Source organism: Fonsecaea nubica (genome assembly GCF_001646965.1).
Source record: "Fonsecaea nubica strain CBS 269.64 chromosome Unknown Scaff9, whole genome shotgun sequence".
NCBI classification, from domain to species: domain Eukaryota; kingdom Fungi; phylum Ascomycota; class Eurotiomycetes; order Chaetothyriales; family Herpotrichiellaceae; genus Fonsecaea; species Fonsecaea nubica.
The window spans coordinates 25942-53340 of record NW_019173682.1 but is presented as its reverse complement, the minus strand read 5'-3'; the positions used below and the strand labels follow the sequence as shown (position 1 = coordinate 53340).

At 52.3% G+C, this 27399-nt stretch overlaps 11 protein-coding genes across 11 annotated transcripts; 6 read left to right on the top strand and 5 right to left on the bottom strand.

The window, feature by feature from the left end:
* Positions 1 to 155: 155 nt before the first annotated feature.
* AYO20_02094 (hypothetical protein) lies at positions 156 to 6009 on the top strand (the record flags this gene model as incomplete). Its single annotated transcript, XM_022640400.1, has 4 exons — positions 156 to 1647; positions 1670 to 1844; positions 1898 to 2139; positions 3278 to 6009. The coding sequence occupies 4 exons, from the start codon at positions 156 to 158 to the stop codon at positions 6007 to 6009; spliced, it is 4641 nt and encodes a 1546-aa protein (XP_022503457.1).
* Positions 6010 to 6852: 843 nt separating this feature from the next.
* Positions 6853 to 8217, bottom strand: AYO20_02093 (hypothetical protein; the record flags this gene model as incomplete). The annotated part of the gene is made up of 2 exons (XM_022640399.1): positions 6853 to 7874; positions 7977 to 8217. The coding sequence occupies 2 exons, from the start codon at positions 8215 to 8217 to the stop codon at positions 6853 to 6855; spliced, it is 1263 nt and encodes a 420-aa protein (XP_022503456.1).
* A 1876-nt stretch (positions 8218 to 10093) lies between these two features.
* AYO20_02092 (hypothetical protein) lies at positions 10094 to 10522 on the top strand (the record flags this gene model as incomplete). The annotated part of the gene is made up of 1 exon (XM_022640398.1): positions 10094 to 10522. One exon carries the CDS (start codon positions 10094 to 10096, stop codon positions 10520 to 10522), a length of 429 nt encoding a protein of 142 aa, XP_022503455.1.
* Positions 10523 to 10986: 464 nt separating this feature from the next.
* On the bottom strand, positions 10987 to 13060 carry AYO20_02091 (hypothetical protein; the record flags this gene model as incomplete). The annotated part of the gene is made up of 6 exons (XM_022640397.1): positions 10987 to 11381; positions 11432 to 11800; positions 11852 to 11968; positions 12022 to 12270; positions 12317 to 12715; positions 12769 to 13060. 6 exons carry the CDS (start codon positions 13058 to 13060, stop codon positions 10987 to 10989), a joined length of 1821 nt encoding a protein of 606 aa, XP_022503454.1.
* Positions 13061 to 13167: 107 nt separating this feature from the next.
* Positions 13168 to 13649, bottom strand: AYO20_02090 (37S ribosomal protein MRP4, mitochondrial; the record flags this gene model as incomplete). Its single annotated transcript, XM_022640396.1, has 2 exons — positions 13168 to 13392; positions 13452 to 13649. The coding sequence occupies 2 exons, from the start codon at positions 13647 to 13649 to the stop codon at positions 13168 to 13170; spliced, it is 423 nt and encodes a 140-aa protein (XP_022503453.1).
* Positions 13650 to 14282: 633 nt separating this feature from the next.
* AYO20_02089 (hypothetical protein) lies at positions 14283 to 15947 on the top strand (the record flags this gene model as incomplete). The annotated part of the gene is made up of 1 exon (XM_022640395.1): positions 14283 to 15947. The coding sequence occupies one exon, from the start codon at positions 14283 to 14285 to the stop codon at positions 15945 to 15947; it is 1665 nt and encodes a 554-aa protein (XP_022503452.1).
* Positions 15948 to 16491: 544 nt separating this feature from the next.
* On the top strand, positions 16492 to 18833 carry AYO20_02088 (hypothetical protein; the record flags this gene model as incomplete). Its single annotated transcript, XM_022640394.1, has 3 exons — positions 16492 to 17305; positions 17354 to 17454; positions 17514 to 18833. 3 exons carry the CDS (start codon positions 16492 to 16494, stop codon positions 18831 to 18833), a joined length of 2235 nt encoding a protein of 744 aa, XP_022503451.1.
* A 488-nt stretch (positions 18834 to 19321) lies between these two features.
* On the top strand, positions 19322 to 20441 carry AYO20_02087 (hypothetical protein; the record flags this gene model as incomplete). Its single annotated transcript, XM_022640393.1, has 4 exons — positions 19322 to 19603; positions 19725 to 19964; positions 20024 to 20117; positions 20188 to 20441. The coding sequence occupies 4 exons, from the start codon at positions 19322 to 19324 to the stop codon at positions 20439 to 20441; spliced, it is 870 nt and encodes a 289-aa protein (XP_022503450.1).
* A 151-nt stretch (positions 20442 to 20592) lies between these two features.
* Positions 20593 to 22482, bottom strand: AYO20_02086 (hypothetical protein; the record flags this gene model as incomplete). Its single annotated transcript, XM_022640392.1, has 2 exons — positions 20593 to 22111; positions 22169 to 22482. The coding sequence occupies 2 exons, from the start codon at positions 22480 to 22482 to the stop codon at positions 20593 to 20595; spliced, it is 1833 nt and encodes a 610-aa protein (XP_022503449.1).
* Positions 22483 to 23290: 808 nt separating this feature from the next.
* Positions 23291 to 24418, bottom strand: AYO20_02085 (hypothetical protein; the record flags this gene model as incomplete). Its single annotated transcript, XM_022640391.1, has 1 exon — positions 23291 to 24418. One exon carries the CDS (start codon positions 24416 to 24418, stop codon positions 23291 to 23293), a length of 1128 nt encoding a protein of 375 aa, XP_022503448.1.
* A 783-nt stretch (positions 24419 to 25201) lies between these two features.
* Positions 25202 to 27249, top strand: AYO20_02084 (tyrosine-tRNA ligase; the record flags this gene model as incomplete). The annotated part of the gene is made up of 5 exons (XM_022640390.1): positions 25202 to 25455; positions 25512 to 25659; positions 25715 to 26001; positions 26062 to 26434; positions 26485 to 27249. 5 exons carry the CDS (start codon positions 25202 to 25204, stop codon positions 27247 to 27249), a joined length of 1827 nt encoding a protein of 608 aa, XP_022503447.1.
* Between the last annotated feature and the right edge of the window lie 150 nt (positions 27250 to 27399).

Sequence of the window (27399 nt, the reverse complement as noted above, 5' to 3'; positions counted from 1 at the left end):
TCACAAGATCAAGCTTTTTCTTGTTGCCTTCAATCTTCCGCTCTTCGCCCTCTCGAGATTTCCAAATGAGATCATCTTTCGTGCCGGACAACGACTTTTGGAACAACTTCGCCTTTTCGGACTTTGGCAATGAGTCGCTCTAAAATTGCGCGAGAATGGACTCAGATGCCATTTATACAGAGGATGCCGAGAATAAAGTGCCAGTGCTTGACCCGGTCTTTCCACCATCCCCCCCTCGCCCTACAGCTGCTGGTGCGCCGGACATCAACACATCGCAGTCTGGTGGTCCCGTAGCCCCCCGGACTGTCCCGTATGTGACGCCAGACGACAAATTCGCACAGGGGGAAGATGGCAAGACATATTTCACGCGACCGAACCGCTACTTCGGCCCCGCGTCTACGTGGAACTCTTGGACGAAGGTGGAAAGGACAGTGGCTCTGAGTCTGGACCGTGTCCGCAGCCAGGACCTCAGCATCCACCTCCTCGACGCTTTCGGACTGAAGCGTAAGCTGCGGCAAGAAGGAGGGGGAGGGAGGGAAGCAAAGCGCAGTAAGAAGTGCAAGGAGAGAGCGTCGTCGGTCCTCTCCGCGACGTCGAGGGACGATGAGGACGAGGCTAATCAGGCACGACGCACTGGAGGGAGAAATGGACTGGCCAGATCCTGGACAGCTTGGCCAATGCCTCCTGATCAGGTTCCTCGGGAAGAATTGTTGCCCCGAATGGAGGGAGACGGCGGGTATCGCATGGCAGTCGACTCGCGACCTAGTGCCAACCTTGAAGAATGGCTGGTTGCCACCGCTACGAGGATCGCTCGAGAACGATGGAATGAGAGGCGCTGGGAAAACCTATCCACGACCGGCGCATCACAGAGGGATATGAAAACCGACCATGGAGAGGCTGAGGTGGACGTGCCCGAGGATCAAGGAGATGTGGAAGAGACAGAGAGTCCGGACTCGCCAGAAGCCGCAGAAGAGCCGGTGTTCTACTCCCAACCGTTTCCGTTCTACGATGATGATGCAGAGCAGGCGTCCGTTGCAGGTAAAGAAGAAAGCGACAGTGATACGAGTGAGATGGAGCGACGCCCTGTTCCACTTGCGGACGACGAAAAGGCGCGTGAATACTTTCTTCCTAGCGCGCGACATATCCTAAGCAAAGTCGATGATTTGCTGCTTGGTCTTCATAAAGCTAGGTACGCATACGCAGTCAAGCCACAAAGCAAACGCAGGGCGAAATACTCTCACAGTCCCGAAGACGACACAAGCGACTTCGCCCGGGGAAGAAGCGGTTCGCGTCCTGCTGCTAAGCAGAGGGCACGTTCGGCGTCCGTATTTACCGACGTATCGAGCGCGTCGGTCCCCTCTGCTGCCTCTGGTGCACGGTCCCGAAGGGTCGAGAATCTCGGCTTACGCGATTGGAGCGATGTGATGGGCATGGCTAGCCTGACAGGATGGGATCCCGCAGTTGTGGAACGTGCAAGTCGGCGATGTGCAAAGCTGTTTGACGGGAACATGCTGTACCGCACTTTCTACGAGGGAGAGGGCAAGGATGGGAGTGAATCACACTTTACGGAACACCTTGCTTATGAGTCTGAAAGTCAAGCGCCATCTCGGATGGGAGAACGAGAAGCAGAATCCACCGAGGACGAAGGTCTTTTAATCCGCACCTCCAGACCCTGCGAAAGGTGTCAGGCGACGAAAGCCGAATGTCAGCCCGCCAACGGCGAACATGGAGGATCAAGAACGTGCAGAAACTGCCAAGAAATGGGTAATGCATGCTCAGGAATTCAAGTCGAAATGGTCAAGAACGATCGAATTTGTCCACATCAATCTTGTCCGAGACACAAGGTTCCCTTTCGCAAAAGATGGTACCTCCATCGGCACTTGGAAAGCGTACACAGGCAAAGAGGTGGTTCATGGGCGGTCAAGAAGACGCCAGATTCGCGCAGTGCTAGTATCAGCGCCAACAGCGCCAATCTCGAGTTTGACACCGACAGAGAATCAGACAACGACCCGGAGCACCGGATCCTCTGCCCTGTCCCATCATGTCCACGAGCACGAGTGCCTTTTTCAAAGGGCAAGAAACTCTACGAACACATACGACGGATGCATCCAGATATGGACGTCGATGAAGTCAAGAAGAGTGAGGCGTTCCGCAGGGGGGAGAAAAGAGGTAGATGGCGGGATGAGAGACGGACGAGGAGTAAGAGTAAAAGTCGGAGCAAGAGTCGCTTTGGCGATGTGAGTCGCAGTCAAAGTCGGACTCGAAGTCGACGAGCCGGTGGGACGAGGGAGGATTATGGTGAGAGTGAGAACGAAAGTCAGTGGAGATCCATGGATGAGGATCGATAAGAGGGAGTTGAGGAGCTGATGTTCTGGTAGTGGCGCCTCCCTTTCCAAATATGCCAAGCATTCCGCTTAATAATGTAGACGTCAATGAAGGTTCCGGCCCGGACGCAAAGTCTTGGCACAATATATCCTCCATTATCCGTCCTCAGGCACCAATTCCATTGCATTCTACCCGTCTACACCAACCATTGGAATACTTTCCTCTGTCGGCAACGTCTCTGGAATCGCTCACCTTCTGTTAGATGAAGTAAACTCCTCACTTTTTCAATGAAATGGTCCTGCATTCCTCGCTGCTGAATACCCACTACCCTCGCGCCGTGGAAAATCATTTTATCTGAAACTGTACTGTCCAAAGGGAAAAAGAAATGGAAGCCGAGACATCGGCCACCCTTCAGAATGGTCTGGACGCATCGAATGGTCCCTCACCTCTGAGGCAGATGAGAAAGGGCACAAAGTCGTGTCAAGAATGTACGTATTCTCCTTGTCCTTCCCCACTTTTGTTCGGTTCCTGTTTGATCTACAACGTTGTTTTGGGCCTGTGAAACACAGGCTGCCTGAGGCATGCATTGAGCCGACTTTTATATACTTGTATACTCAGACCTCTTACGCAGAAGGAGAAGGAAAAGTGTGGCCTGACTTAGCCTCAGACTTCTGCCTTTTTGGACTTGTCCATTTCAGATGCTGGCCTGGACAGGTTGAATCTTCTTTGTTTGCCATTAAAAAACGGTTTTTCTTTTTCCAGTGCTTCAGTTCAGACGTTCGCTTCATACAACCTAATTACAAAGAAACAATCAGTCTAACCCATATTCATTCCCAAGGCCGTCGCCGAAAGATAAAGTGCAACTACCCACAAACACCGTCTTCTTCTCCCCCGCAAGAGCACAGAAAATGTATCCAATGCGAAAAGCACAACCGCACCTGCCAAATCCAAGGCTATGTCGCCTTGGATACATCTCCTCAAGAAGCCACGAACGCTTCAACGTCCTCGAAACCAAGCGTCCGTCAGTCGAGGATTTACAAAAGACGCCGTGAGATGCAGTCATCGACTAGTCAACCCGAAGATGAGGACTACCCACGTGTGAAAATCCACGTAGACAGGATGGAGCCCTTGGTCTCACGGCTGGCCCGAGAGCGAGAGAGGCGAGGGACGCAGGTTGACGTACTTGCAAATGCCTCTCACCAAACCCAGAGTAACACCTTGACGTTCCTGGGCAACTCTACAGAGCTTGATCCCACATCATATCTGGGTTGGGGACACGAATTTAATCCTACATTCGACCTAGATGCAGAATTGGGTCTTACTGACGGAAATGCATATGTCAATGCCTTGAATTTCGACCTGGGTTTCGAGTTCGCGAATATGAACGGCTTATCCGCCGATACTCAGCAATATGACTCTACTCAGTTCCAGCCACAGACCCTGCCGGAGCGAGGAATAGCGACCGGAATAGCAGCCTCGGGCATGTTCAATTCTCACCAACCAATCCCACAATTACAGCAGTATCCTCAAGAATCAATCAATGACACAGGAGATGTCTGTGCCCCAACCACGATGGCTTTGGAGGAGCATTGCAAGACACTCAGTCCCTTGCTTTCACAGCTGTTCAACAACGAGATGTTTACACAGAACACGGCCTGTATTTCTTCCATCCTGGCCCAAAAGGTTGAGTTCATGAGCTTTTCAGACCTTACCAAGTGTGTCGACAGCACGGATGCTGAAAAGTTGCTCTCGACCATCTCCTCCGAACCACACGTGCACGAGGTGCTAGATATTTCTGTGAAGTGGTGGATCGCGTGGCGAGACCAGGCGGTGGCGATGCAGGAATTCTCCCCCTTTGGCAAGGATGACCAACAACAGACTCAGGCCCAAGGGAGTTCGACGTTGGGGAGCTGGGTGCCGGGCACGCAAATAAGGGCCAATGCCTCTCCATTGTCTCACATATGGCCAGGTTCTACTATCACGTCTCGTACGATGACCCATTCTGACGAACCTCTGTCCTTCCGGGATTTCGTACTCACCAAACTGTCCCGCACGCACGATCTCGTGTCGCTAGCCACAGGACTCCTTTGTATTGCCCTGTCCCTCTACCAATTACGCCCTGGCGTCGACGATCAGAAGCTGAACATCTCTACATCCCCTTCCGAACTAGCCGACCGAATAACGCTTGTCGTCGATATGGTCGTTCTCTCTCCCGCGGCCCAGCAAAAACACAAACATGACCCCGGCATCCTGTTGCTCCTGATGATACGTGCCAAGATGTACGCCGAGAGCAATCAATTGCGCAAGTCCTGGTTGAGCACACGCAGAGCTTTGGAAATCGCGCAGGAGATCGGATTCGCAGAGCCCAAGATACCAGCTGACGCGGGCGAGTTTGCGCCGAAGATGTGCGGGCAGCAACTAACCCAGCTTTTCAACAGGCAGCGGTTTATCGGCTCCATCATGGAGCTCGATCGACTCATGAGCATGACCCTGGGCTTTCCCCACGCGGAGGACGTCAAATTCACGGACCGTCTGGCAATGGCCGTGTTGAAGGGCCAGACATCCAGTCGAGACGGGGCATCGTTGTCCGTGGAAATCAAAATGCGCGCTTTCAGGCGTGTCGTGTCCATTGCTGCAGGCCGAGTGAACGACCGCAACGCGACTTCTGACCCGGATCCAGTGAAACTCCAGACCACAATGGAGATCCAAGCAACGCTGGATGAAGTAGCAGCAGCTATGCCTCCGGACTGGTGGAACGTGGAATCACACCTTGGGGTTTCCGATTCGTTTCGGGCGCACGAAAATCTCCTTGCCCAGATGTGGTTCTGGCAAGTCCAGGCCTTCCTCCATCTGCCATTTATGCTCAAAGTCGATCCGAATATCGTTGCACAGAACCAACACCCCGGCAAGTACATTACGCCGGATCCATACGCGGTGAACAAACATCTCTGTATGCAAGGCTGTCGCAGCATGCTTCGCATCTTCAACTTGCTCCGTTCCGATCCATCCCTCGCCGTCTACATCTGCAGCTGCGAAGATTTCCAGGGACTGTTCAGTGCGTGCATCCTCATGGTAGGCCTGTTGATGCGCTTGTCATACTGTTCGGAGCCTCGGTCTCAACTAGGATCCGTGGGGATGGGAAACATCAGCGACGACCTCGCTCTCATCGAAGAGATCAAGGACGTCTTCCGGTACCGCGCGACCCAACAGGGCGGCAGCATCAGTAGACAGGGCCTCAAAGTCTTGCGGGAGCTGGGCTCCTTCCTGTACGAAGACGTCGACTCTCTCCAGGGCGCCGATGTGAAGCACCGGACCGTGGTCCTCCCGTACTTTGGGGCAATCCATCTCGAGTTGAGGCCGCCGCGACTCCTGTGCCGCAAATCCACTGGCAAGGCCAACAGGTCACAGCAATGCAGGGTTCCGGAATTGAACACAGAGACACCACAAATGGAATCTCAGAGCTCGTCAGAGCCAGTTTCCGACGAGGGATTTGGGCCGACATATCCCGAACCGTTTGACTCTACTGCCTACCTACCGAGCTCTGCTTGGGATGTACCAGGCAGTGCTGATGCGGACGACGCGACTTTCCAGTTGTCCGTGGAGCCCGGAGCGAGTTTGGATTGGGATCGCTTTCTCTTTGGGAGCGAGCTGGCTCAGAGTTGGAGCGCTGAGGTGCCTGAATGAATGGACTCCGCCCGCTAGTGAAGAGATGACACCTTTATGGAGCGACACCTCTATGGGGCGGAAAGCCAAAGGAATATTCGGTTCGAGATATCTGGGACTGTCCAGAGACCACTGTTTGGATAGGTCTAGATCCGATGTGCATTGAAAGAAGAGGACTCGGAGACCAGGGCCGATATTGTATAACATGGACGAATTGGACTTGAGCGGCATATAACGAGAATAGTGTCTCCCTCAGCTCGCCACTCCTGATGACCGACCACGACCGCAATATATGTAATTTTCAATCCTGACCCGGATCCGAATCCCTTTTGGTATCGGAGTGTAGTTCTGGAGAAGGACGAAATATCCTGCCTGCCCTTTTCTCCCGAGCCAAACGGCGCGGGAGAATCGCGTGGGGGTCACCAAGAGGCTGTGCAGTGCGGCCGCATAAGGCGTAGTTTTCCGTCTCCTTCTGAGGCTTTGACGCTTTTCACGCTTCGTGGCCCAGGTGGGGAGTGACGAGGTCGCGTCGCTGAGCCTTCAATCGCCAAAGCTGGGATCTGCTGTCTCTCGCTATATTCCCCCGCAAAGATCCAAACGGACTGGGTCAGTTAGAATAAATCCGCAGATAGAGCCGGATCTATTGGTGCGGCGGGGGATCGCCTTTGCAGCCAGGAATGTGGGAGACTCGGTAGATTCGCTCTTTTCTTGGAATCAGAGTGTACGTATATGCGTGAGAGAGAGAGAGAGGAAGAGAGGGAGTGAGAGGAACAGGGCACATGCTCTGCTCTGCTCTGTGTCTTCTGCAGAGCAGCGAAAAGAGTGGAAAAAAGAACAAGAACTCTGTGACTTTCTATCCACCGCTCAGTCTCGCCGCGCTATCTCGCGGATCGCTTCCGCGTAGAGGAGTTCCGATCCGGCCCTGACGCGGCGCTGGTGGGGGTATTCCGCCACGTTTCCGGGGACGAGAGTCGACATGGAACTCGCCCCGCGCTCGAGCACGCCGCCAAGTGTGGCTGCTGAGCTCTGTCGTCGGCCCTGGCCCTGACCCTGGCCCGGACACTCGGCGTTCATCTCCACGTCGTTGTCGTCGTCGGTAATGTGTCTCGGGGGTGTCAGCACGTCCGCAGCCCACTCTGGCGGCGATGCGCTGTCGGTCCGGGACAGGCGACCCAGATGCTTGGAGTTGGAGATTACCGCCGTTCCAGTTCCGTGACCCAGATCGAGGGCCATGTCGGCGTTGTCTTTGGTCGTGGTGGGCAGACTGTCGGTCACGTCGTTGGACGTGATGTCGAAAGTGTGGCTCAGGCTCGCTGGGACGGGCCTCGCGTTCCTGAAGCCCGCCACCTCGACCAATTTGCTGAGGACGGCGAACTCGAGCTTCAGCTTGACCGAGTAACAGAAGCCCTTGAACGCGACCTCGGGGATGTGCAGGTTCCTGTACTCGAGGACCAGCAGCGCGATGTCCAGGACGATGATGACGACGTTGATGATGAACAGCTGCCACATGACTCGGTGGACACGTCTCTTCTTTCTCTGCTCGGATGTGTTGGTCGGGGAGGCCGCATGGAGGCTCTGCGCCTTGACGATGTCCATCGTCTTCCAGAGGTAGAGGGCCGAGATGATGAACTCCTGAATGCAGAAGACCGTCATCTGGATTTTCTCCACGTACGTGTAGGCGCGCGAGAAGGGCGCCTGGGCGGGTGGCGAGCCATAGTATGAGCCGAATTCGACGACTGTTGTCGCTGTGTGGAGGGTGAGGCCGTCGACGATGATCATCCATTTGACGTACTTGAGGATCCGGTCGTTGCCTTTTCCAAGCACGATTCCCAGTCGAGAGTACAGCACCACACTCTGCCCTGTGATGGCCGTCCACCATCCATAGTCTGCGACTGCGTCAGTAAATGCTGAGGACGGGGAGCATTATGGAACAAAACAGCCATGTGGGCAAAGAAATGGCCATTGCAGAAAACGCCACAAGAACTCACTGTTGATAATTAGGCCCGCGAGGCTGGCCACCTGGAAGTAGTTTAGGATGAGCCCGATAGTGTAGGGAACCAGTCCCGTTGTTGCTACTAGCAGCGACCAGAAATATAGGCCACGGTAAATGGCAAAAGTCGTGAAGATGAGCAAGATCAGCTCCAGTGCATTGTATAGACACAGCGCCGAGGTGATGGCCACAATGCTAGTTGTCGTGTCTAGGCTGCCGGTATAGTGGCTATTGCTCATTACGTCGCAGAATGATGAGGATGCTGTCGTCGTCGTCGTTGTTGTTGAGCACAGCAGGCTCTTGACATGACCGGGTTGTTGACGACGGCAATGAACAATACATCAGCAAGACCTAGGGAGTGAACCAGCCGCCGACGTCAAATGCATCTCGCGGCATGAGATGTCGTGGTTACGAGGAGTAGAGACTGAATGAGTTTTCTGCGGAGGCGGTGCCAACATATCGGTCGTGACCGCTGCTGGGGGATAAATTCGGACTGTGGGACTCATTATTGAAGTCTGGGTCGAGGTCAAGGTGGACGTGGCTGCGGGTGCGGCGAGTTATACCGAGTAAAGACATAGGTCAGGGATCCTGGATCCTGGATAGTCTTGGGCTAGTATATGTAGGAGGCTTGCGGACTGGAGGTCTGGGCGGTACAATTCTCGTTACGCATGGAAGGATCCGAATCGTCAGGAGTCAGACCGGATCCCGTGGGAGTTGTGGAGGGCTGGAGATTACTAACGAGCTCCGATCTCCATCACCTTCAAAGTAAGTAGTTTTTGTTAACCTGATAGAGAAGGAGAGAGCGCGGAGGATCTCTTCATTTACCGGGGGATGTGGCCCGTGCAGTGCTTCAACATTTCCTACCTCGTCATCCGTGCCCCATATTCATGCCACTTTTTTTTGGTTCATCCAGGCCCACTTGGGAAATCCTTCCCTTTGTCCCTTTTGGCATATTGACAGATTTGGGATTGACAGGCCATCACTCGATTGTTCCATTCGCAAAGGAATATTGTATGTTCCAGATTCGTATATGTGATTGCGGTAAATTTACTTCTGCCCGGAGGATGAGTTACGTTTATAAAGTCATTTTCTATCACGGTTTATCCTGTGGAGAAAAGCGAAGCAGAATACGAGGTATATCTACAGGGCAAGAATTTCCCAAGGCCGTGGATCTGATTGACTGGTTGACTGGGTATATCCGGCGCACCCGATTGGTCGATCCATGTGGTCATCACGTGATACATCACGTGATATTCTCATCATCTTAATAGCCCTTCAAGGCCTTACTTGTTGTCCTTGCCGGTATTTAAGTGGTTTTCCCCATTCACTCAGTAGGTCGCCTTACGGTGTTTCTACCCAATGAACTATTTTGTACTGCGTTTGGGCTTCTGTCGTCAATGCGGCTACCTCGGCTCTTGCGCGTGCAAGACATCATTCCCATTTGGTATTTACCCTCTGGATGAGGTCTGCCCTGATGAGCAATTTTCGACATAGGTATGAAACGAAAATAAACCCAGTAACCATGGTATATATATCGCGATGCTCTTGAGTTGCAGCGAAAACGGCATAGTGGACCCCCACAAAACCGTCTAAGCTAGCCGAAAACAGCATACCGAGTACTCCGCAGAGCCAAGAACAAGGCCGGCTATTACTTTTCCGAACGAAATCTCCAATCGGCTCAGCTTAGCCGGGCGTCCTGTCGCAAGAGCATCGAAACTACCCCAGGGTGATGCAACGCTGTTTTGTCTTCTTCTGGGACACAGGAAGAAAATCTAAGCAAAGAGGAAATAGCTAAAATGTTGAAACACTTGGCCCTCAGTCTTGTGGATGGCTGTCTATGTGCCATCATCACTCGTTTGTTTGATTGGAGTCGATTCCACGAACAGTGAAAGAACCCCACACGCTGTTTTCCCGAGGGCCTTGGGAAGTACGAAATCACTACAGTGATGTTCTCCAGCTTTTTGTGCCGCGGCTGCACCAGCAAGTTTGGCAAGCCAACGCGCCGAGGGGGAAGTCTATTTCAACGATGAGCCCTTGTTCCAGACATTTGAACAGAATTTCAAAGGTCATCATCATCATCTCAACGTTAAAACACAGAAGAAAGGGGAAAAAAAAATGTCCTCGTCGGAGTCGATCACCGAGGAAGCCGCGCAGCAACTGGACAACTACCTCAGCACCTTCAACGCAGGAGATTTCGGGGGAGTCGCGAAATTTTACGATGAGCCTTTTGTATCCATCTCACGAGCTGGTGTGTCAGTGATACGTGATCACAAGGCCGCCGAGGATTTGTTGGTCAGCACCGTCGAACGCTTGAAAAAGGACGGGTTCAGCAACTCTGTGTGGGCGGCGCCCAAGAAGGTCATTGTGTTGGACGAAGCCGGTCTGGTGCTCGTTAGCTGTCCCTGTAGGAGACTGAGGCAGGATGGCACCCTCTGCGAACAGTTTACCGCAACGTATACCATGCGAAAGACGGACGACCAACGGTGGCTGATTGTGGCTATACATACCCATCCATTTACCAATCAATTGAATCAAGAGTCATAAATCATGCCCGAGGGGCGCTGAACGAACGCGCAAAGACAACCTCTCTTTGCTGTTATAGATGGATATCAACGACCGCCATACATTTTCCCACCACTCGGACGCTCGCCTTCGCAAAAAGAAGTGATTGGTCAAGGCAACTTGGGTTACATTACGCGTTGCGTTCTGAACATCTATAGAGGTTAATTTTCCTACGCTTAATGTTGACGCGCGTGTGTTTTGGAAGCAGGAATTATTGCTGCTAACCACCAGCAATGGTACTATGAGTTGATGATACAAGAGCTTTTGCTGCCCGATAGTCCATGGAAGAGCCAAGTAGAGCAGCGTACGTCAAGTCAACCTCGCACCCACAAAGGCGGGCGGCCAAGCCAGTAGCGGATCAGCAAGCTGTATATAGGCACGTAAAGAGATTTCCAAGATCCACGCAATCCATCCCAAGCAGTAGGCCCTTTGATCATTCTGTCCTTTTATGGCGTGGCGGTTTCGATACTTTCCTCGCTGGTAGTGTTGTCCGTGAGGTCCGCTCCTTCAAGCCGACGGATAACATCGTGGGTGAGCCTGTCTTCGATCTTCGGCCCGAAGCAAGCTGCCAATATGGCCAAGACACCGAAAGGAATACTCGAGTAGAAGACCATCTGGAAGGCCTTTGCATATGCCGCCTTGTTGGCGCTCACCGCCGAGGCAATGATCGATGGTGTCACTCCAGGCACAGCACTGATTGCCGAAGCGCTGCCCGACGCGAGAGCAGTAAGGAATTGAGTCAGGGACGTTGCCGGCAGTCCTGCATTTAGGGTCGCGGGAACCACCATATCTTTGGTATAGTCGGTCAACTTGTTGGTGAGAATCGAGGAGAATATGGCGGCTGTGAAGGAGTTAGCCTCGAAGTACGGACGGGATACAACTTCAACATACTGGCGAGAACACCACCAAGGGTTCTCACGCTTCCGAACACGCCACCTCCAACCCCCAGCTCTTTCTGGTCGATCACCACCGTGACGATGCCAATGGCCAGACCTTCAATCAAGCCCACAGCGAGCGAACCTAGAGCTACCAAGACGGTGGAGATGACCTTGCTTTGACCTACGCCGGCCATCCCACCGATGAAGCCGGTCATAGCCATTGCACTGAAGATGAGCTTTTCTCTGGCGTGTCCGCCTGGCACCGCAAGGGCGGATCCCGAGGCCTGGCCAAGGGCAGTGCTTGCGGCGATAGCACAAGTATAGAGACCTCCAAGGACAACGTCTGTGGTGAAGAGGGCCGCAACCATGACGGGGTAGATCACTAGAGAGGGTAAGTCAGGGGCGGCAAAGTTGGCAGCCTGATCATACGCACCATTGATAGAGAAGTATACCATGCCCCCAACAGTGGTAAGGATCGTGATGGAGGTATAATCCCGGTTCAGCCATAGGTGCATCGGCATGAGAGGACGGTTGAGTGGCATATATATCTCTGCGGCAAGTTTTAGCACACTCCCATGATGATGAGCAAGGACAGGAATGTACCATAAAGAACAAAGGCAACAGATACCAAGAATCCCACGATAATGCAGGAAATAACGTGGGCTGATTTCCATGGGTAAATCGTCCCGCCCCAAGATATCCCTAGGGTGAAAAGCACGATCCCGCCGGTGTATAGAATGACTCCTCCCACGTCAAGGTCCCTGACTTCGTCCCAGACTGTTCGGTTCCGATGAAGAGCCGAGAAGCGAGGAGGATGGTAGAAAAAAAACCATAGGAGAAGGCTCACGAAGTCTGTGAATCATTAGCCAAAGCCGACCGGAAGAAAGGGTGATCTTACTGTTGATGATGAAGAAGTAGTAAATCCAGCGCCAACTTGCGCTCGTGTTGACGATGAAAAGACGCGCAAACACAGCCCCAAAGCCAGAAATCGGCGAGATGATGCAGTACATCAGACTCATCCAGTAAAACCTGTGCTTTACCGGCACAATCTCCGCCAGCACATAGTTGAAAGACGACTGTGCGGAAGCTGCCAGGCCGATGAAGACAGAAGCTGCAATGATCTGGTTCATGTTGTTTGCCGTGGCTCCAATGGCGTGTCCAATGATGGCCACCAGAGACGAGGATGTGAAGAACCAACGACGACCGAAGATGTCAGAGAGACGACCCACAAGTACACCCCCAGCAGTGAGGCAGACATTCCAGGCCAGGATCGCCCATGTATAGTTGCTGGAAGGGCCTGTCCACCGCGTTAATCGCTTCAGGCCGTCGAAGCATGATGACGCCACGTACCAATATCCGCATTGATCAGTGTCAATGATGTGGCAGGTAGCAGGAAGCCGCCAAAACTGGAAGATGCAGCAAGGGTGACTGCGGCAAATGTGCCGTAGAAGTTGATCTCGCGATACGGACTTTTTGTTGTGATCTCGACGACATCCAATTCGTCGATGTTTGTATGGTGAGGGTGAGGGTGAGGAACATGATGGTGGTGGTGCTGCTCACTCTTGTGAGCTGGCAACTCCACCTGTTCGGTGGTAGGGTTAATTATGTCCTTTTCGACTGTCGTTGCCGTGGAGTCACTCATGATTACGGATAATATGATGGTACTTGATTTGGGACACTGGGTTGCGGACAACTTGGCAAAAGTCGCTGTGATTGGGAGCTGGAGGCAGGCAGACACATTTATATCATTTACAGGTCAAAGCGTCCCCCGGGATCATCCCGGACCCCGATTGCAGGAAGAATGACTAGAGAAATGGCTAGCGAAGATGCGGGGTGAGAGATTAAGGCCGTCAGAATGTAGATATCTCGAAAGCAGCTTCTCCCGGGACGACTCTGCTTGTCCGCCCTGACATAGGAGTAGGCCATTTCCTGCTCTTCTGTCACCGGACTGAGTAACAAGATGTAGAATGTAAGCTACTCATCGAAAGTCGTCCCTTCTAGAGTACTATTACTTGGAAAGTGCCGTTGCTTACACAGTGTCGCCGCTGATAGATTGTTGGCATGAACCTTTGACTACGGAGCTGATCAGAGAGGGGGGCCCGGTTGCCATCCGTGTGGGCCGTTTTGCCGCTGCTGGAGGTATCTACGGCCGATACGTGCCAAACATAAGAAGTCTTGACAATGTTATAACAGCATTTGGTGCCATTCACGACGCGCTGATAGCTCGCCATTGTGGGGAAGTCCAGCGCGCGCGATATAGAACAATGACCTGAAGTCGACATTTATCGCCTCCCGCTCGGTCGCCAGGCTCACATCTTTCTCACTGCCATAGCCCTGTAGCTGCAGTGTGCTTCTAGGAAAGAGATGTGCTCAAACAGCACGGACCTCAACGTCCCCTGACGAAGCACATGGACCCACATGCCGAGTATTCGAGTGGGTCCGTTCTGGACGGAAAGGTTCCCCACGGGAAAGACTTTGGGGAAAAGCCTGAGCTACCAGCCTCTCTCCCCTGAGATAGACTCCAAGCTAGGATCTCTCGGTTCCGCCACAGCAATTTCCACAGTATATCAGCAAAGGAAAGGGGACAAAAGCCCCTCGGGTTGCCTCGGTATGCCGAGGATTCTGCTCCGCGGGACCCACAGTCAAACCGGCCTCCTCCACCCAGACTCGCATTCCTGGGGAAATTCCCAAGGCCCCAGGTTGAGGAATGACGGAACGATTTGCACCCTTGCCGCGTAAAGTCAACTCGACTCCGCGTCCGAAGGTCGATCTCTTTGAACATAATAGGTCTATGGAAAGCACGGGGCGCTACTACTCTGCTTTCTTGTGATCGCTCCCTACCAAACCCAACAGCGTACTCCGAAATGGCCGCGAAATCACTAGATGGTGTCAACGGCACCAAACCAGCGGGGTTCGGAGGCAATCCTGACTTTGAAGCCGCCATCATCGGAGCGGGATTCTCTGGACTTCGTATGCTCTACGAGTTACGCCGCATTGGAGTGTCAGCCAAAATCTTCGAAACGGGTTCGGAAGTGGGAGGGACCTGGTACTGGAACAACTATCCTGGATGTCGGACCGACTGCGAGAGCTGGGTTTATGCCCTGAACTGCTCGAAGGAGCTATGTCAAGAATGGACCTGGTCGGAACGCTATCCTCGCCAGCCCGAAGTGAAGAAATACTTGAATTTTGTCGCCGATCGATTTGATATGCGTAAAGACATTCTTTTCAATAGTCAGATCAAGTCAGCACACTTTGACGAGGACAAGAACGTCTGGAATCTTGAAACCAGCAAAGGTGAAAAATACTCGAGCGTTTTCCTGATCCTCGGCACCGGGCTCTTGTCATCTGCCAAACAGATACCGTTTCCGGGTTATGAGTCATTCAAAGGGGAATGGTATCAAACCTCGTCCTGGCCCAAAGACAAGGAGGTCTCCTTCAAGGATAAACGCGTTGCAGTTGTTGGTACGGGTGCTACAGGAGTACAAATCGTCCCTGTGGCAGCCCATGTGGCCAAATCTGTCCATGTTTTCCAACGAACACCAAATTATATCTTGCCGGCGAGGAATTATACGGTGACCAAAGAACACGCCACCGAGATCAAACGGAACTACGATGATATCTGGGCTTGTGCTAGGGGTCAGGTCTTTGGACTGGATATCCCTCCGACGGGGCGACTATATGCCGACGTCAAAGATGATCCGGAAACCGTCCAAAAAGCCTTTGATGCTGGCTGGGAGGCAGGAGGCTTCAACTTTGTCTTTGAAACCTTTGACGACCTATTCACCAGCGAAGAGTGCAACAAAGCCGCATGTGACTTCTTGAGAAACAAGACCAGAGCGATCGTGAAGGACCCAAAGACTGCGGAGAAGCTGAATCCAGACTACGCCCTCTTCTCTAAGCGGCCTCCTCTGGGACATCGCTATCTCGAATCTTTCAACAGACCAAATGTTCATCTTGTGGATATCAAAGAAAGCCCAATCCGAGAGATCACGCCAAAGGGTATTCGTACTAGTACGGACGAGTACGAATTTGATATTATCATCTATGCCATTGGCTTTGACGCGGTGACGGGTCCGATCACGGGCATGGATATCCGTGGTCGCAATGGCCGAGCAATTGCCAAAGAGTGGTCTACAAAGATCGACACCATGCTCGGAATAGGCATTGAAGGTTTCCCGAACCTATTCATGATGTCCGGACCAAAAGGCACCTTTAGCAATTTCCCTATGATCATCGACACGACTGGTACAGAAATAGGGAAGATGATAAACTATCTGAGAGAAACGGGCCAACAGACGATTGAACCAACCAAGGAAGCTCAAGACAACTGGAACGAACTGTGCGAACAGCTGTACGGTGCCACCGTCATGTCTAAAACAGCGGAAAAGGTAGGATCGTGGTTCACGGGCGCCAATATTCCCGGAAAGCCCACCGGAACACTCTACTATTTTGGAGGACTGCAGAACTACATTGCAGAGTGTCAAAAACAGTCATCTGCAGGGTTTCCAGGATTTGTGTGCGCTCGCTAGCTCTCACAAAGCAGATTCAATGGGACGAAAGTGTTGGAGAAGGGGGGGATGTACAGACTGTTACACCCTGGCACAATGCTACTCTCAAAGTAGACTATACTCGGTGAATTTCTCAAATGAAATCGCCCTCAAGATGGTAATGTGGAGAGAGATAACAGGACAACTTTCTGTCCATTCTTTCGTTTTGCGATGTTCAGACATACCTCGCTAGTCCTAATTAGGGTAGATCTCTGGGCGCGACCTAGTCAGAACAAGACTTTATTCTGACTAAACTAGGCCTAGCTTGATAGTGATCACGTGAAATCAGTCGTTATATCCTCCTAATCAAGACTAGTCTGATTATACTCGGCAAAAGTGCTTCAGTACCCGCGCAAGTGACGCCACCAAGCTTTCCCAACCTCAAACTCCATGTTTTCCCCCGATCTGGCCAGGTTCGCCGGGGAATCTACCTCCTCGTACTTGGGAGATATTTACATTTGAAAGAACTTTTACCGCACGTCAATCCACAACACTGCGGGGCTCTTTTTTGCCCTGTGTTTCCAAAATGGCAGAGGATCAGAACCCTGTGAGACCCGCACCTACCGGCTTTCCAGTCGGTCCAGAGCCACATCTAGCCATGCCCGCTACCGCCCAGCCACCAAAGCACGGCAGGGCTTCTCGCGCCTGTCTGCGGTGTCGGGGACGCAAAGTCAGGTGTGATGCCACGAGAAAGCGCGGCAAGTGCACCAACTGTTCACTCGACGGTACAAGATGCGAGTTCGTCCGTCAAAGCCAACACACGCGTGAATCGAGTGCAAATCCTTCCTGGCCTCACGATAAACAAGCCAACCTACGACAACACACAGCTGCCGTGGCCGGCCAGAGTCAGCTTCGTCACAGCCGGAACGTTGGGCCTGAACATGTGCAGAATGATCTGCAGACTATTTGGGATGTTGCGGCTTCCGACGACATTGCAACCCTGATGAGCGGTCCGGATCTGGATATCTTCAATGCTTCCCAACTCGAGCAGCCTCCACTCCAGCAACCTCTAGAGAGACAAGCCGAAGACGCCGACTCCGATCGTCAGCAATCGCACTCACCAAGTGATACCGTGAATCCTCGCGACATCTCGCACTCTCATAATGCCAGACTCGTCGCGAATGACAAGCCAGATTCAAACACTACAACTGTTCTACCCGACTTCATTGAAGCGTTTTCAGTCAACCATGTGGATGACGTTGATTACCTGCGCCGCAAAGGAGTTTTCACCTTCCCTCCGAAGCCGCTTCAATTGGCCATCCTGAACCAGTACGCGGATTTTGTACACCCCCTCCTTCCGGTAATCGATTTGGCAGAGTTTCGCAGCATTCTTGGTGGGAGTACGAAACACTCCGTGAAGAGGATGCCCTTGTTGCTCTTTCATGCAGTCATGTTTGCTGGGGTAGCGTCGGTTGACCCCGAAGTGGTGATCCGGCAAAGCTACATGTCGAAATTGGCGGCAAGGGGGGCATACTATGAGCGAGCAAAGGTAAGGTCGAGTATTGCCGATTCTTTGTTGGCAGAAGAAACTGACCGTCTGTTTTGTAGACACTGTTTGACATGGACATCGAAAAGGATAAGACGACGATATGCCAGGCTTCCTTACTGCTCCTCGGGTGGGTAAAGGAGAATAATCCCAAAGACGCGACTTATTGGCTTGGTAATGCAATTACCCAAGCTTACTTTTTGAATCTGGACAAGGACAAACCTCAGTTGTCTACGATTTCACATTCTAGAAGCCGGCATGATCGCAACCGACGTCGAATTTTATGGTGGTGTGTGCTCATGAAAGAATGTGATCTATGCATGTACACGGGACAGTACCCTCGCGTATGGCCGTCGGCCCCTACACTGACCCTAAGCGATTTCGGCTTCAACGACACTGACATAAACATGGCAGCCGACAACTCCAGCCATGAGTCACAAGGCGAACGCTTGAAACATGCTCTCGTATGCGTCGAGAAGGCGAAGCTATGCAGACACATATACCTCATCCTGCAGCATATATTCCACGATGCCGTGGCCTGGGGCTGGACGGGGTCTGGAACGACTCTACCTGCCCTACGACAGTATATGCTTCGTGACCTCCGGCAATGGCATTCTGAAATCCCAGACACTTTGCGGTGGGACACGTTGCTGGCCGGGGTCCCATATGGCGCTTCTCGAGGTGCTGCGTGGGCCATGTCGGTGATTGAATTGATCTACTGGGGGGCACATTTTGTCATCTACAAAGACAACATGACGAGAGACGTATATGCACGCATCAGAGTCCAGCAGACGACCGAACACTCACCGCAAACCGAGTGGCACTCTTTCCTCATCAGACAGGCAGGCTACGAAACAACAGCTGTACTCGAGCAGCTTTTGAATCACGACCTCCACGGGGCTCTACCCCCCTCGGCCCTGACCAACATCTACCTGGCGACATCAGCGTTGCTTCTCGATTTCAACAACCCAGACTCGGAGATCCGCAAGCGGAGTATCGCTCAGGTCGACGTCTGCATCAAGTGCTCCTTACCTCTAGCGGACCATGGCCCAATCTTGCGAGACGTAGTAAATATGTTGCAGGATTCAAGAAAGGCTGTACTCGGTCGTTCGCTCCAGTCATCATCTAGCACTAGCCACTCGGCTCAAAACCCGGTCAAGCGCAACGCAATAATGGCCGATGCCTTGGACGAAGACAATGAAAAGATGGGACAACAAAATGCCGCCGCTGCCGCCGCCACGGCGCTTGATCCCACCAGTGATAGAGTGCCTGATATCTCGGCTAATCCATTTTCGACCTCTGAGTGGTACTCGGATGGAGACCTGGGATTTGCAGAGAACCTGCTGTCTGCCTTTGACTACTCGGGGTATACCTGGGCGTGATCATTCTACACATGTATTGTAACTAGGACTCAGTTTCTGAATTTGTATGAATTGTACCGTATACGCAGCCATGACCTCTTAGTAGCCTCGGATCGGAGATTGCTCGTTGCGACGTATATATCTTTGGTACGAGTTATGAGCACGGCTCTTTTATACCAAATACGAGGGACTTACAGCGACCAGGTATTCTTATTAACGTGAAACAATTTTTCGGCTTAGTGGATCGACGACTCGGGTGAGTTCAACCGCCTCATCAGCCCCCCGAGGTCAGTCTCTTCCAGCGCTCCGAACTCCTCGGCGGCTGCCCAGAGCCTATCAGAACCGTATCGAGCCTTGTGCGTAAACGTCGATCCCAAGACGTCAAGCGAACATTGGAGGACCTGTTGACTTTTACTTGAAAGCGATTCCTCACGATCGAACACATTGAAATTGTGTCTTATCATCCCAACCTCCAAACTCGGTTCGTGGTTCACTTGTTTGCCTCGAAGATGGCCTCCAATGATAGCGCAAAGCCTGCGAAATCCCCAGTCTGCATCATCACGGGCGGGGCGTCGGGCATGGGGCTCGCGGTGGCCGAGCACCTGTGGCAGCTGGGCTGGAATGTCACCATCATCGACGTGAACGAAGAGTCGGGCAAGGAAATCGCGGCCGCGCACGGCGATTCGGCTTTATTCTTCAAGGCCAACGTGGCCGACTACGAGGAGCTGAGCGGTACATTTGCAAAGACGTGGGACCGATGGGGACGACTCGATGCTGTCTTTGGAAACGCGGTAAGAGTCTAGCCAACTAACTGTGATCGAGATGGGGACTTTATTGTTATTGTTACCGAAACTCGAAGAAGAAGAAGGAGAAGCAGAAAAAGAGGCTCACACCTTTCACTCTCTTTCGCAGGGTATCGGCGATCGTATCAGCTTCTACAAGCCACAGCCAGACCGAGCCGACGGGACGCCGCCGAAACCTTCGACGGCGGTCATCGACATCGACCTGCTGGGCCCCATCTACTGTGCCTACCTCGGGTTTCACTTCTTCCGGAAAAACGCAGACAAGTCTGGCAAATTGATCTTTACCTCGAGCATGGCCGGCATCTATCCTGGCCCGACGATTCCGCTGTATACAGCTGCCAAACACGGGGTGTGTTCCCCTCCCCTAAGAATGCCGGGTGTTGTTTGTTTCGACGCGTTTGACAAAAGCTGATCTCCCTCAAGGTGGTCGGACTGACTAGAGCCCTGGCTCAACAACTACGTGAACTCGGAGAGCCTGTCACGGTCAACTGTATATGTCCAGGTAAGGGGAGGGGACGAGGGTTGCTAACATAGCATCCAAAATCCCGTCACTAACTAACGGGGGACTCCAGGTCTCGTCCACACGGGTCTGACCAAGATCTATTCCTTCACCACCCCGGAGGAATACATCACGCCAGTGTCCACCATCATCACGGCCTTTATGAGATTCATCGACGACTCTAGTCGAACCGGCCAGGCTGCCGAGTGCAGTGGTGAAAACATCCATTACAGAGTGCAGCCCGAGTGGAGTGACGACAAAGCGGAATTCTTGGGGAACGGTGGACTTGCAAAGGCTATGAAACAGCACAATGTGAAGCTGTATTGATTGACGTGGAGAGTTATTATTAGAGAGATGTAGCTTTGGTACTGCTTTGATTGAGTGTTTCCGAGTGACTTGTGGGGAAAAAAAGCATGACCAATATATCTATCCCTCTATCTGTCTATCTAATGTATTGCCTACTGGTAGATGACAGTTTTCATGATACCGTTTCCACCGTCGCCGAAGCATATGTGGGCGAAAGACCTTCTAATTTCCCGTCCGTCTGCCACTTCTTCAGCAAATTTATCACCGTCAACGGACTGCCGCCGTAGGAGGAACTCTTGGCCAATTGTCTCGTAATCTGACCTTCGTTGTTATAGTAACCTGGCGTGCACTCGCTGTGGAACGCCCTCGAGTCTTCTCCCGACGCAATGATCATTTCCACCCACTCGTCTTCGGCGGCTTGAGTAGGCTCTATGGCCTGAATGTTCCTGGCCTTGCATTCTGAGATCACATAGGCAATATGCTCCGCTTGTATGGCGGTCGTGTGCAGAAAGTTGGGCGTGATGAATGCTTGTACGGTCGTAATCATGAAAAAGTTTGGAAAGTCTCTGGTGATCCAGCCTTGGAACGTGCTCGGGCCGTCTGCGAACTTTTCGGATAGAGGCAGCGCTTTCTTGCCGTATACCTCCATTCCAGCGCGATGCGTCCATGACGTTGCTCGCTCGAAGCCTGTGGCGTAGATTAGGCAGTCGAGTTCGTACTCCTGGCCATTCGCCACGACTCCCTTCTCCGTGGCTCGCTCGATACCCCGTCCTTTGGTGTCGACGAGCTTGACGTTTGGACGATTGAACGTATCGAGATAATCGTCGTGAAAGCATGGCCGCTTGCAAAACTGGTTATAATACGGCTTCAAGCTCTCGGCCGTCTCGGGGTCTTTGACGATGCGGTCGACTCGCCTTCTGATTTCTTCCATCTTCTCGAAATCGGCCAGTTGCCTCCGCTTTTCCTTTTCTTCTTTGCTCAGTTCCGCATTGCCGTCAGATTTCGACGGGAACAACCGTAGGATTATGTCGGTCCACCCATCCATGACTAGGTCTTCCTCCTCCGGAGCGCCGCCGATGATATTGTTGAAGTTGTCCATACGTCGTTGCTGCCAACTCCCCGTGAGGGTTTTGGCCCAATTTTGATCCGTTGGTCGGTTGTTGCGCACGTCGATCGAAGACGGGGTTCGTTGGAAGACGTACAACTCCTTTGCCCATTGGCCGAGGTGAGGTACAATCTGAACCGCCGTGGCTCCTGTGCCAATGATGCCCACTTTCTTATCCTTGAGGTTGACCAAGCCACCGGTCGAGTCGCCTCCGGTGTATTTGTAGTCCCACCTACTCGAGTGGAAACTCCGTCCCTTGAACGTCTCGATGCCAGGAAATCCCGGTAGCTTTGGCCGATGGAGCGAGCCGGCGACACCGACCACAAAACGCGCGAATATCTTGTCTCCGTGGTTGGTTTGCACCGAATACATCGAACTGTTCTCGTTCCAACGGATGCTCAAGACCTCTGTCTTGAAAATAGCTTTGTCGTACAGCTTTAGATCCCTCGCAAGTCTTTTTGCGTAGTCTAGGAGCTCTGGCCCGTGGGCGTATTTTTCTGTGGGGATGTACCCGATACGGTCCAACAGTGGCATATAGATATAAGATTCGATGTCACACTGTACACCAGGGTAGCGATTCCAATACCTGGCATGATATGGTCAGTATTGGGTTGGTAACAGAACGTGTGTTTAGACTACTAACCAGACACCACCAAAGTCCGCCCCCTTTTCGAGAATCTTGTAATCCGAAATCCCGTTCTTCTCGAGATGATATGCCAGGAGCTCGCTTCCGTACCCGGCACCGACTATCACAACGTCGGTCTTGATGTCGAGAGGCTCTCGGTGGTCATCTTGACCGGCCCATGGATCGTCCAGATAGTGAGCCAGGGCACCCTCGACCGATCGATACTGGTCAACCCCATGTGGATTGGCTTGGATTCGCTTTTCACGCTCGGCCAGGTACTTTGCTTTCAACGCTTCCGGGTCGAACCCCAGTTTCTCATCCGGTTTCGCCATCGTTTTCGAGGTGCTGAGAATGTTAAAAATTATCAGCTGCTCATGGCACAGAGACTATCAAAAGTCGACACTCTCTAACTATCTATCTATATCCCTCGATTGGAGGTCCGGATAAGGTCCTGTAAAATTCTGTTCTTGGAAAAGTAAGTACCGTATGCAATCATACGACGATCCCCATTGACCTAGCAGCATACAAGTGAGCGCCACTTGTTTTCGTTCGTGTTCCTCGGGGGGCGCGATTACTACATCTGGTTGATGGAGTATTGCCCCTGCCCCGAGCCAAGGGAGGCCACGGAGGGTTGGGAGGGTAATTATGTGGGGCCTCGGTATGCCGAAGTGTGTGTGTTGATCCATTTCGGGATTCCAGCCTGAGGAAACCTTCTGGACGTTGCGTCTAGGTCATCGGAAAGGGAAAAAGACATGGATGGTATCTTGCGATGCAAGAACGATGATAGCGCGTCTGTTAAAGTCAGCCTCGGCACATGATCTGTGTTGAGACATGCGTCACCAGGGTACGCGCTCGTGGCGTCCCTACCTTGTCTCTACAAATATACCTCGTAAGTATTACACCGACTATTTTAGGTATTTGTAGGTAAGTAGGCGCCTTGGCATATTTGTGCCTTCCAGATAATCCAGAAACCATTGTTTAGTCCTTGACCGTGATCCTGCACGCCTTACCCTAATATGTTGCAAGTATAGCAATGTCAGTCATAACCCTGAGCGAGCCATAGACCTTGCAGCAAGAAGCTTGTAGTGATATTTCAGTGGAATTTCAAAGTTCTGTTCCTTGCTTGCCACCCATTATACGCTATGAAAGTGCTTCATAAAATGCAGCGATATACGCCGAGGATCGAGAATTGCCAATGGTGCCTTGTTCCATGTGGTTCATGGCATAAGCAAAGGTGATTTTCTTGTCAAGATCCATGACGACAATTGAGCCGCCCCAGCCTCCCCAGAAACAGACCTTGCCCTTGGGAAGCCACTTGAGAATTGGTGCCTCCAGGCAATACCCAATGCCAAAGCGTACCTCTATACCAAGAACCAAGTCTGTACCATTCGACTGCGTTTCCCAGATGCGATCGATGGTGGCCGGAGATAGGAGACGTTGCCCATCAACCTCGCCACCAAGCGTGATGGCAGAGAGCATCTTACAAACTGACCTTGCGTTGCCGTGACCGTTCAGAGCACCCATCTCGACCCGCTTCCATTCGTCAGTCCAGGAAGCTTTGGCGTCCAGTAGAGGATTGCTCAATGTCTTTGCCATGACGGATTTTGGGTCAATCTGAGAAAGGTCCATATGTGGTGGTGGAACGACCTTGGCAACTCGATGCCACTCGCTCTCCGGACAGCCGACGGAAAAGTCTGCCTTGAGTGGTCCGGCGATTTCCTGCTTCACCACCTGGCCGAGTGTTTTACCTGAGGCGGATTGGATGACCGGTTGTAACAGGTGACCCATAGTCAGAGCGTGGTAGCCAGAAGCGGTGCCGGGTTCCCACCAGGGTCGCTGAGCGGCAAGCTTCGCGCTGGCGCTGGGTACATCTTCGACTCCTTCAATGTTGATGGGATCATCCCAACCTGAGAGTCCAGATGTATGGGAGAGGAGATGGCGAACTTTGACGTCTGACTTCCCCTCGGCTGCAAACTCAGGCCAGTACTTTGCCACAGGGTCGTCGAGCCCCAGCAATCCTCGGTCGGCGAGAATGAGAGTAACGAGTGAGAGGACGGTCTTCGTTGTTGACCAGACGTTGACAATGGTGTTCTCCGTCCACGGCTTGGTTCGTTCTTGGTCGGCCCATCCTCCCCAAAGATCGATCACATTCTTACCATCGATATTGACACAGATTGAGGCTCCAAGCTCCGCGCCAGAATCCAGGAATCCTTGGAATAGCTCTTTCACCTTGAGGAACCGCTCGTCGCAACGACCTTCTACCGACATGGTTGTGGGAATCAGATACAGGACGATAAGAAATGAATTAGCCTGAGGAACCTTTGAGCGGGGGACAACAGGCTTGTATACTTCCGAGGCCAAGATGCAGACACCGAGGACGGGCTGGGCACCCGTGCGCCTATTTTTCCGGCCTCGGACAACCACTACCCGTAGTACTCTGGAGGAATCTGGGGTTCTGTTGCGTGCCAAGGATTTGTTGCATTATCACAACGGGTCTCAATTCAGTCTGCATCTGGATATATCATCCAGTAGGCATCGCTAGTGTTGACCAGGAACTGGCTGGGTGGACACCATCTCAATACCAAATCAAAGATCCATGCGTTGGAAGGTAGCCAGTATGCTTCAAACAACACAGAACACTCGAAGTACTCTGGCTGTGTGGTGACTGTCCACTGTTGTACAATGTAGGGGTGCATGGTACGAGATACTGTTTATCCAAGAGTCCGAAAGTGTCTGCAAACAAATGTGTTCAGGGAGAACCGGCAACGGGTACGAGTATTCCGCCAGTCGGCGTGTTCAAGAATAGGGGACCGGGAGTGCCCATAAGTGTAAATAGTACTGCGGGGGACTTTTGTCGAAAACAAAGGGAAATGGGCGTGCACCTAACGAAGGAAGTTTGACGACGTGCCTGATGTTGGCTGCTCGTTGATGATTGGCTGACGGTGTCGGCGACTGCTGCGCCGAAAGTCCGTCCTGAACCACAACTTTTTCGTTTGCGCAGTTGAACTCATTTTGTTGCGCCCGCATTGAACTACCTGAGTACAGAGCCTCATGAAGACACCAAACTCCTTCCGCACAGCTCGTCGCTCCGTGTACATCTGTCAAAGCTGCCGCAGCCATTTTCGCAATCGGAATCCACCTCCAAGCGCATCGTCCCCACGAAGATGGATCACGCAAGCCCACGTGCGACGGATACAAGAAGCGGAGGAAGAATGGCGTGCAAAAGCCCAAGCCATCGAAAAGGGCAGCATGAAGTCGATGCTTACCATACTTGAGGAGCGGGGATATATCAACCAGATTGTCGGGTGAGAGTCTGCAAAAATAAGGTCCAGGATGTCTTGTTGACGATTTGAAGCACAAGGGAAGATTTGGACAAGCTCCTCACCCATCGTCGAGTTGGAGTCTATGCTGGCATAGACCCGACCGCCCCTTCTCTACATGTTGGTCATATGGTTCCCTTCATGGTCTTGGGTTGGCTCTATATCCATGGTTACAAGGCCAATTTCATTGTAAGCAGTACTAGTGGACGTGGTCTCTTGCGAAGGAGTCGCTGACCATTATCAGTTAGGGGGATTTACCGCTAGTATTGGCGACCCTTCGGGCCGTTTGAAAGGCAGAGAAATGATGTCTCCATCGCAGAGGAAAGGCAACATGGCAGCTATGCATATTCAACTCAAGAGGCTCGGTGCGTCGATCGAAGCATACGCCGCACGGAAAGGATATACGCGGGAATGGGCCTGGCGCAGATCTCTCGAGAACAATGTAACATGGTGGTCCAAGGTCACAGCAAGAGAGTTTCTGTCCATTCTCGGTCGACACATACGGATAGGTCCAATGCTGGGCCGAGACACGTGAGCAGGCCATTCCTTCTTTCGCAGGTGGTTTGGTTGCTGACCATGGTTGTCTTTTAGGGTGAAGAATAGGCTAGAGAAAGGGGACGGAATGTCCTTTGCTGAGTTCAGCTACCCCCTGGTCCAGGCATGGGACTGGTGGCATTTGTTCCAATCCGGTTGCCAGCTGCAAGTCGGTGGAGCGGACCAGTTCGGAAATATTCTCGCGGGTGCTGAAGCTGTGAAGCAAATCGCCAAAGACTCACACGAGTACCAGGTTGCATTGCGGCAAACACAGCTCCTCGATTCAAAGCGCGGCATTGAGGTCACTTCGGATCCCATGGGATTCACCGTGCCTCTCTTGACTACGGCCTCGGGACAAAAGTTTGGAAAGAGCGCTGGTAATGCCGTGTGGCTTAATCCAGATATGACGAGCATCTTCGATCTATACCAGGTATGACTTGTGCCCTACAGAGAGCTTGACGAGGCTGACACGAGTTAAAGTTCTTCCTGCGCTCCTCAGACTCAGACGTCGAAAAATACCTCAAGTTGCTGACTTTCTTACCCTTGCCCGAGATCGCCGAGATCATGAAGGAACATCAAATGGATCAATCAAAACGGGTAGCACAGCACAGGCTCGCAAAAGAGTTCGTCGAGCTTATCTACGGGCTAGATGCTGCGAACCGCGCCGAAAGTGAACATCGTCAACTTTTCAAAAATGGCATTAGCCTCAGCGATATGAAGGCGAGCTTGACAGAGACACGAGCAAGTGATACACATTCTTCTGGTACCCCACTCTTCGCACACCCTTCATTAAACAAGCATGCGCAGCCTTTGCGGCGGGAAGACAATGTCTCGACTCACATCAAACTCCCACGGAGCCTCATTTCCCAGAAACCTATGAGCAATATTCTCTGGTCGGCAGGGATGGTGACGTCAAAAGCAGAGGGCCAGCGACTTATTAATGCTGGAGGAGCGTACGTGGGAGGCGCCTCAGATGCAACAAATGCAATGGACGATAGCCTCAGCTTTACGCCCGTCAAGACGTCCGACTGGAAGGAGGTTCAAAAATGGATCATTGACGACAACTTGCTCATTCTTCGAACAGGGAAGTGGAGGATCAAGATTATCAACATCGTCCCAGACGAGGAATATGTGGAGCTTGGATTGACATGCCCTGGATGGGATGGACCTCCTGGGAGCAAGGACAGTCCTGATGTATCAATGGACAACAACAGAGAGGAGGGGGAGGCGAGTCAACGGTCTTGAAGACGTTGTGACCTCAGATGTAATAGTATATCAGCCTGCGTCAAAGGCAGCGTGTAAAATCAAATATCATGTAACTTGCTCCCAAGAACGAGGCTGACAACTGAGGGGGTGGTGTGGCTGGGATCGTCTAGTGTCTGGCTTGCCTGATCG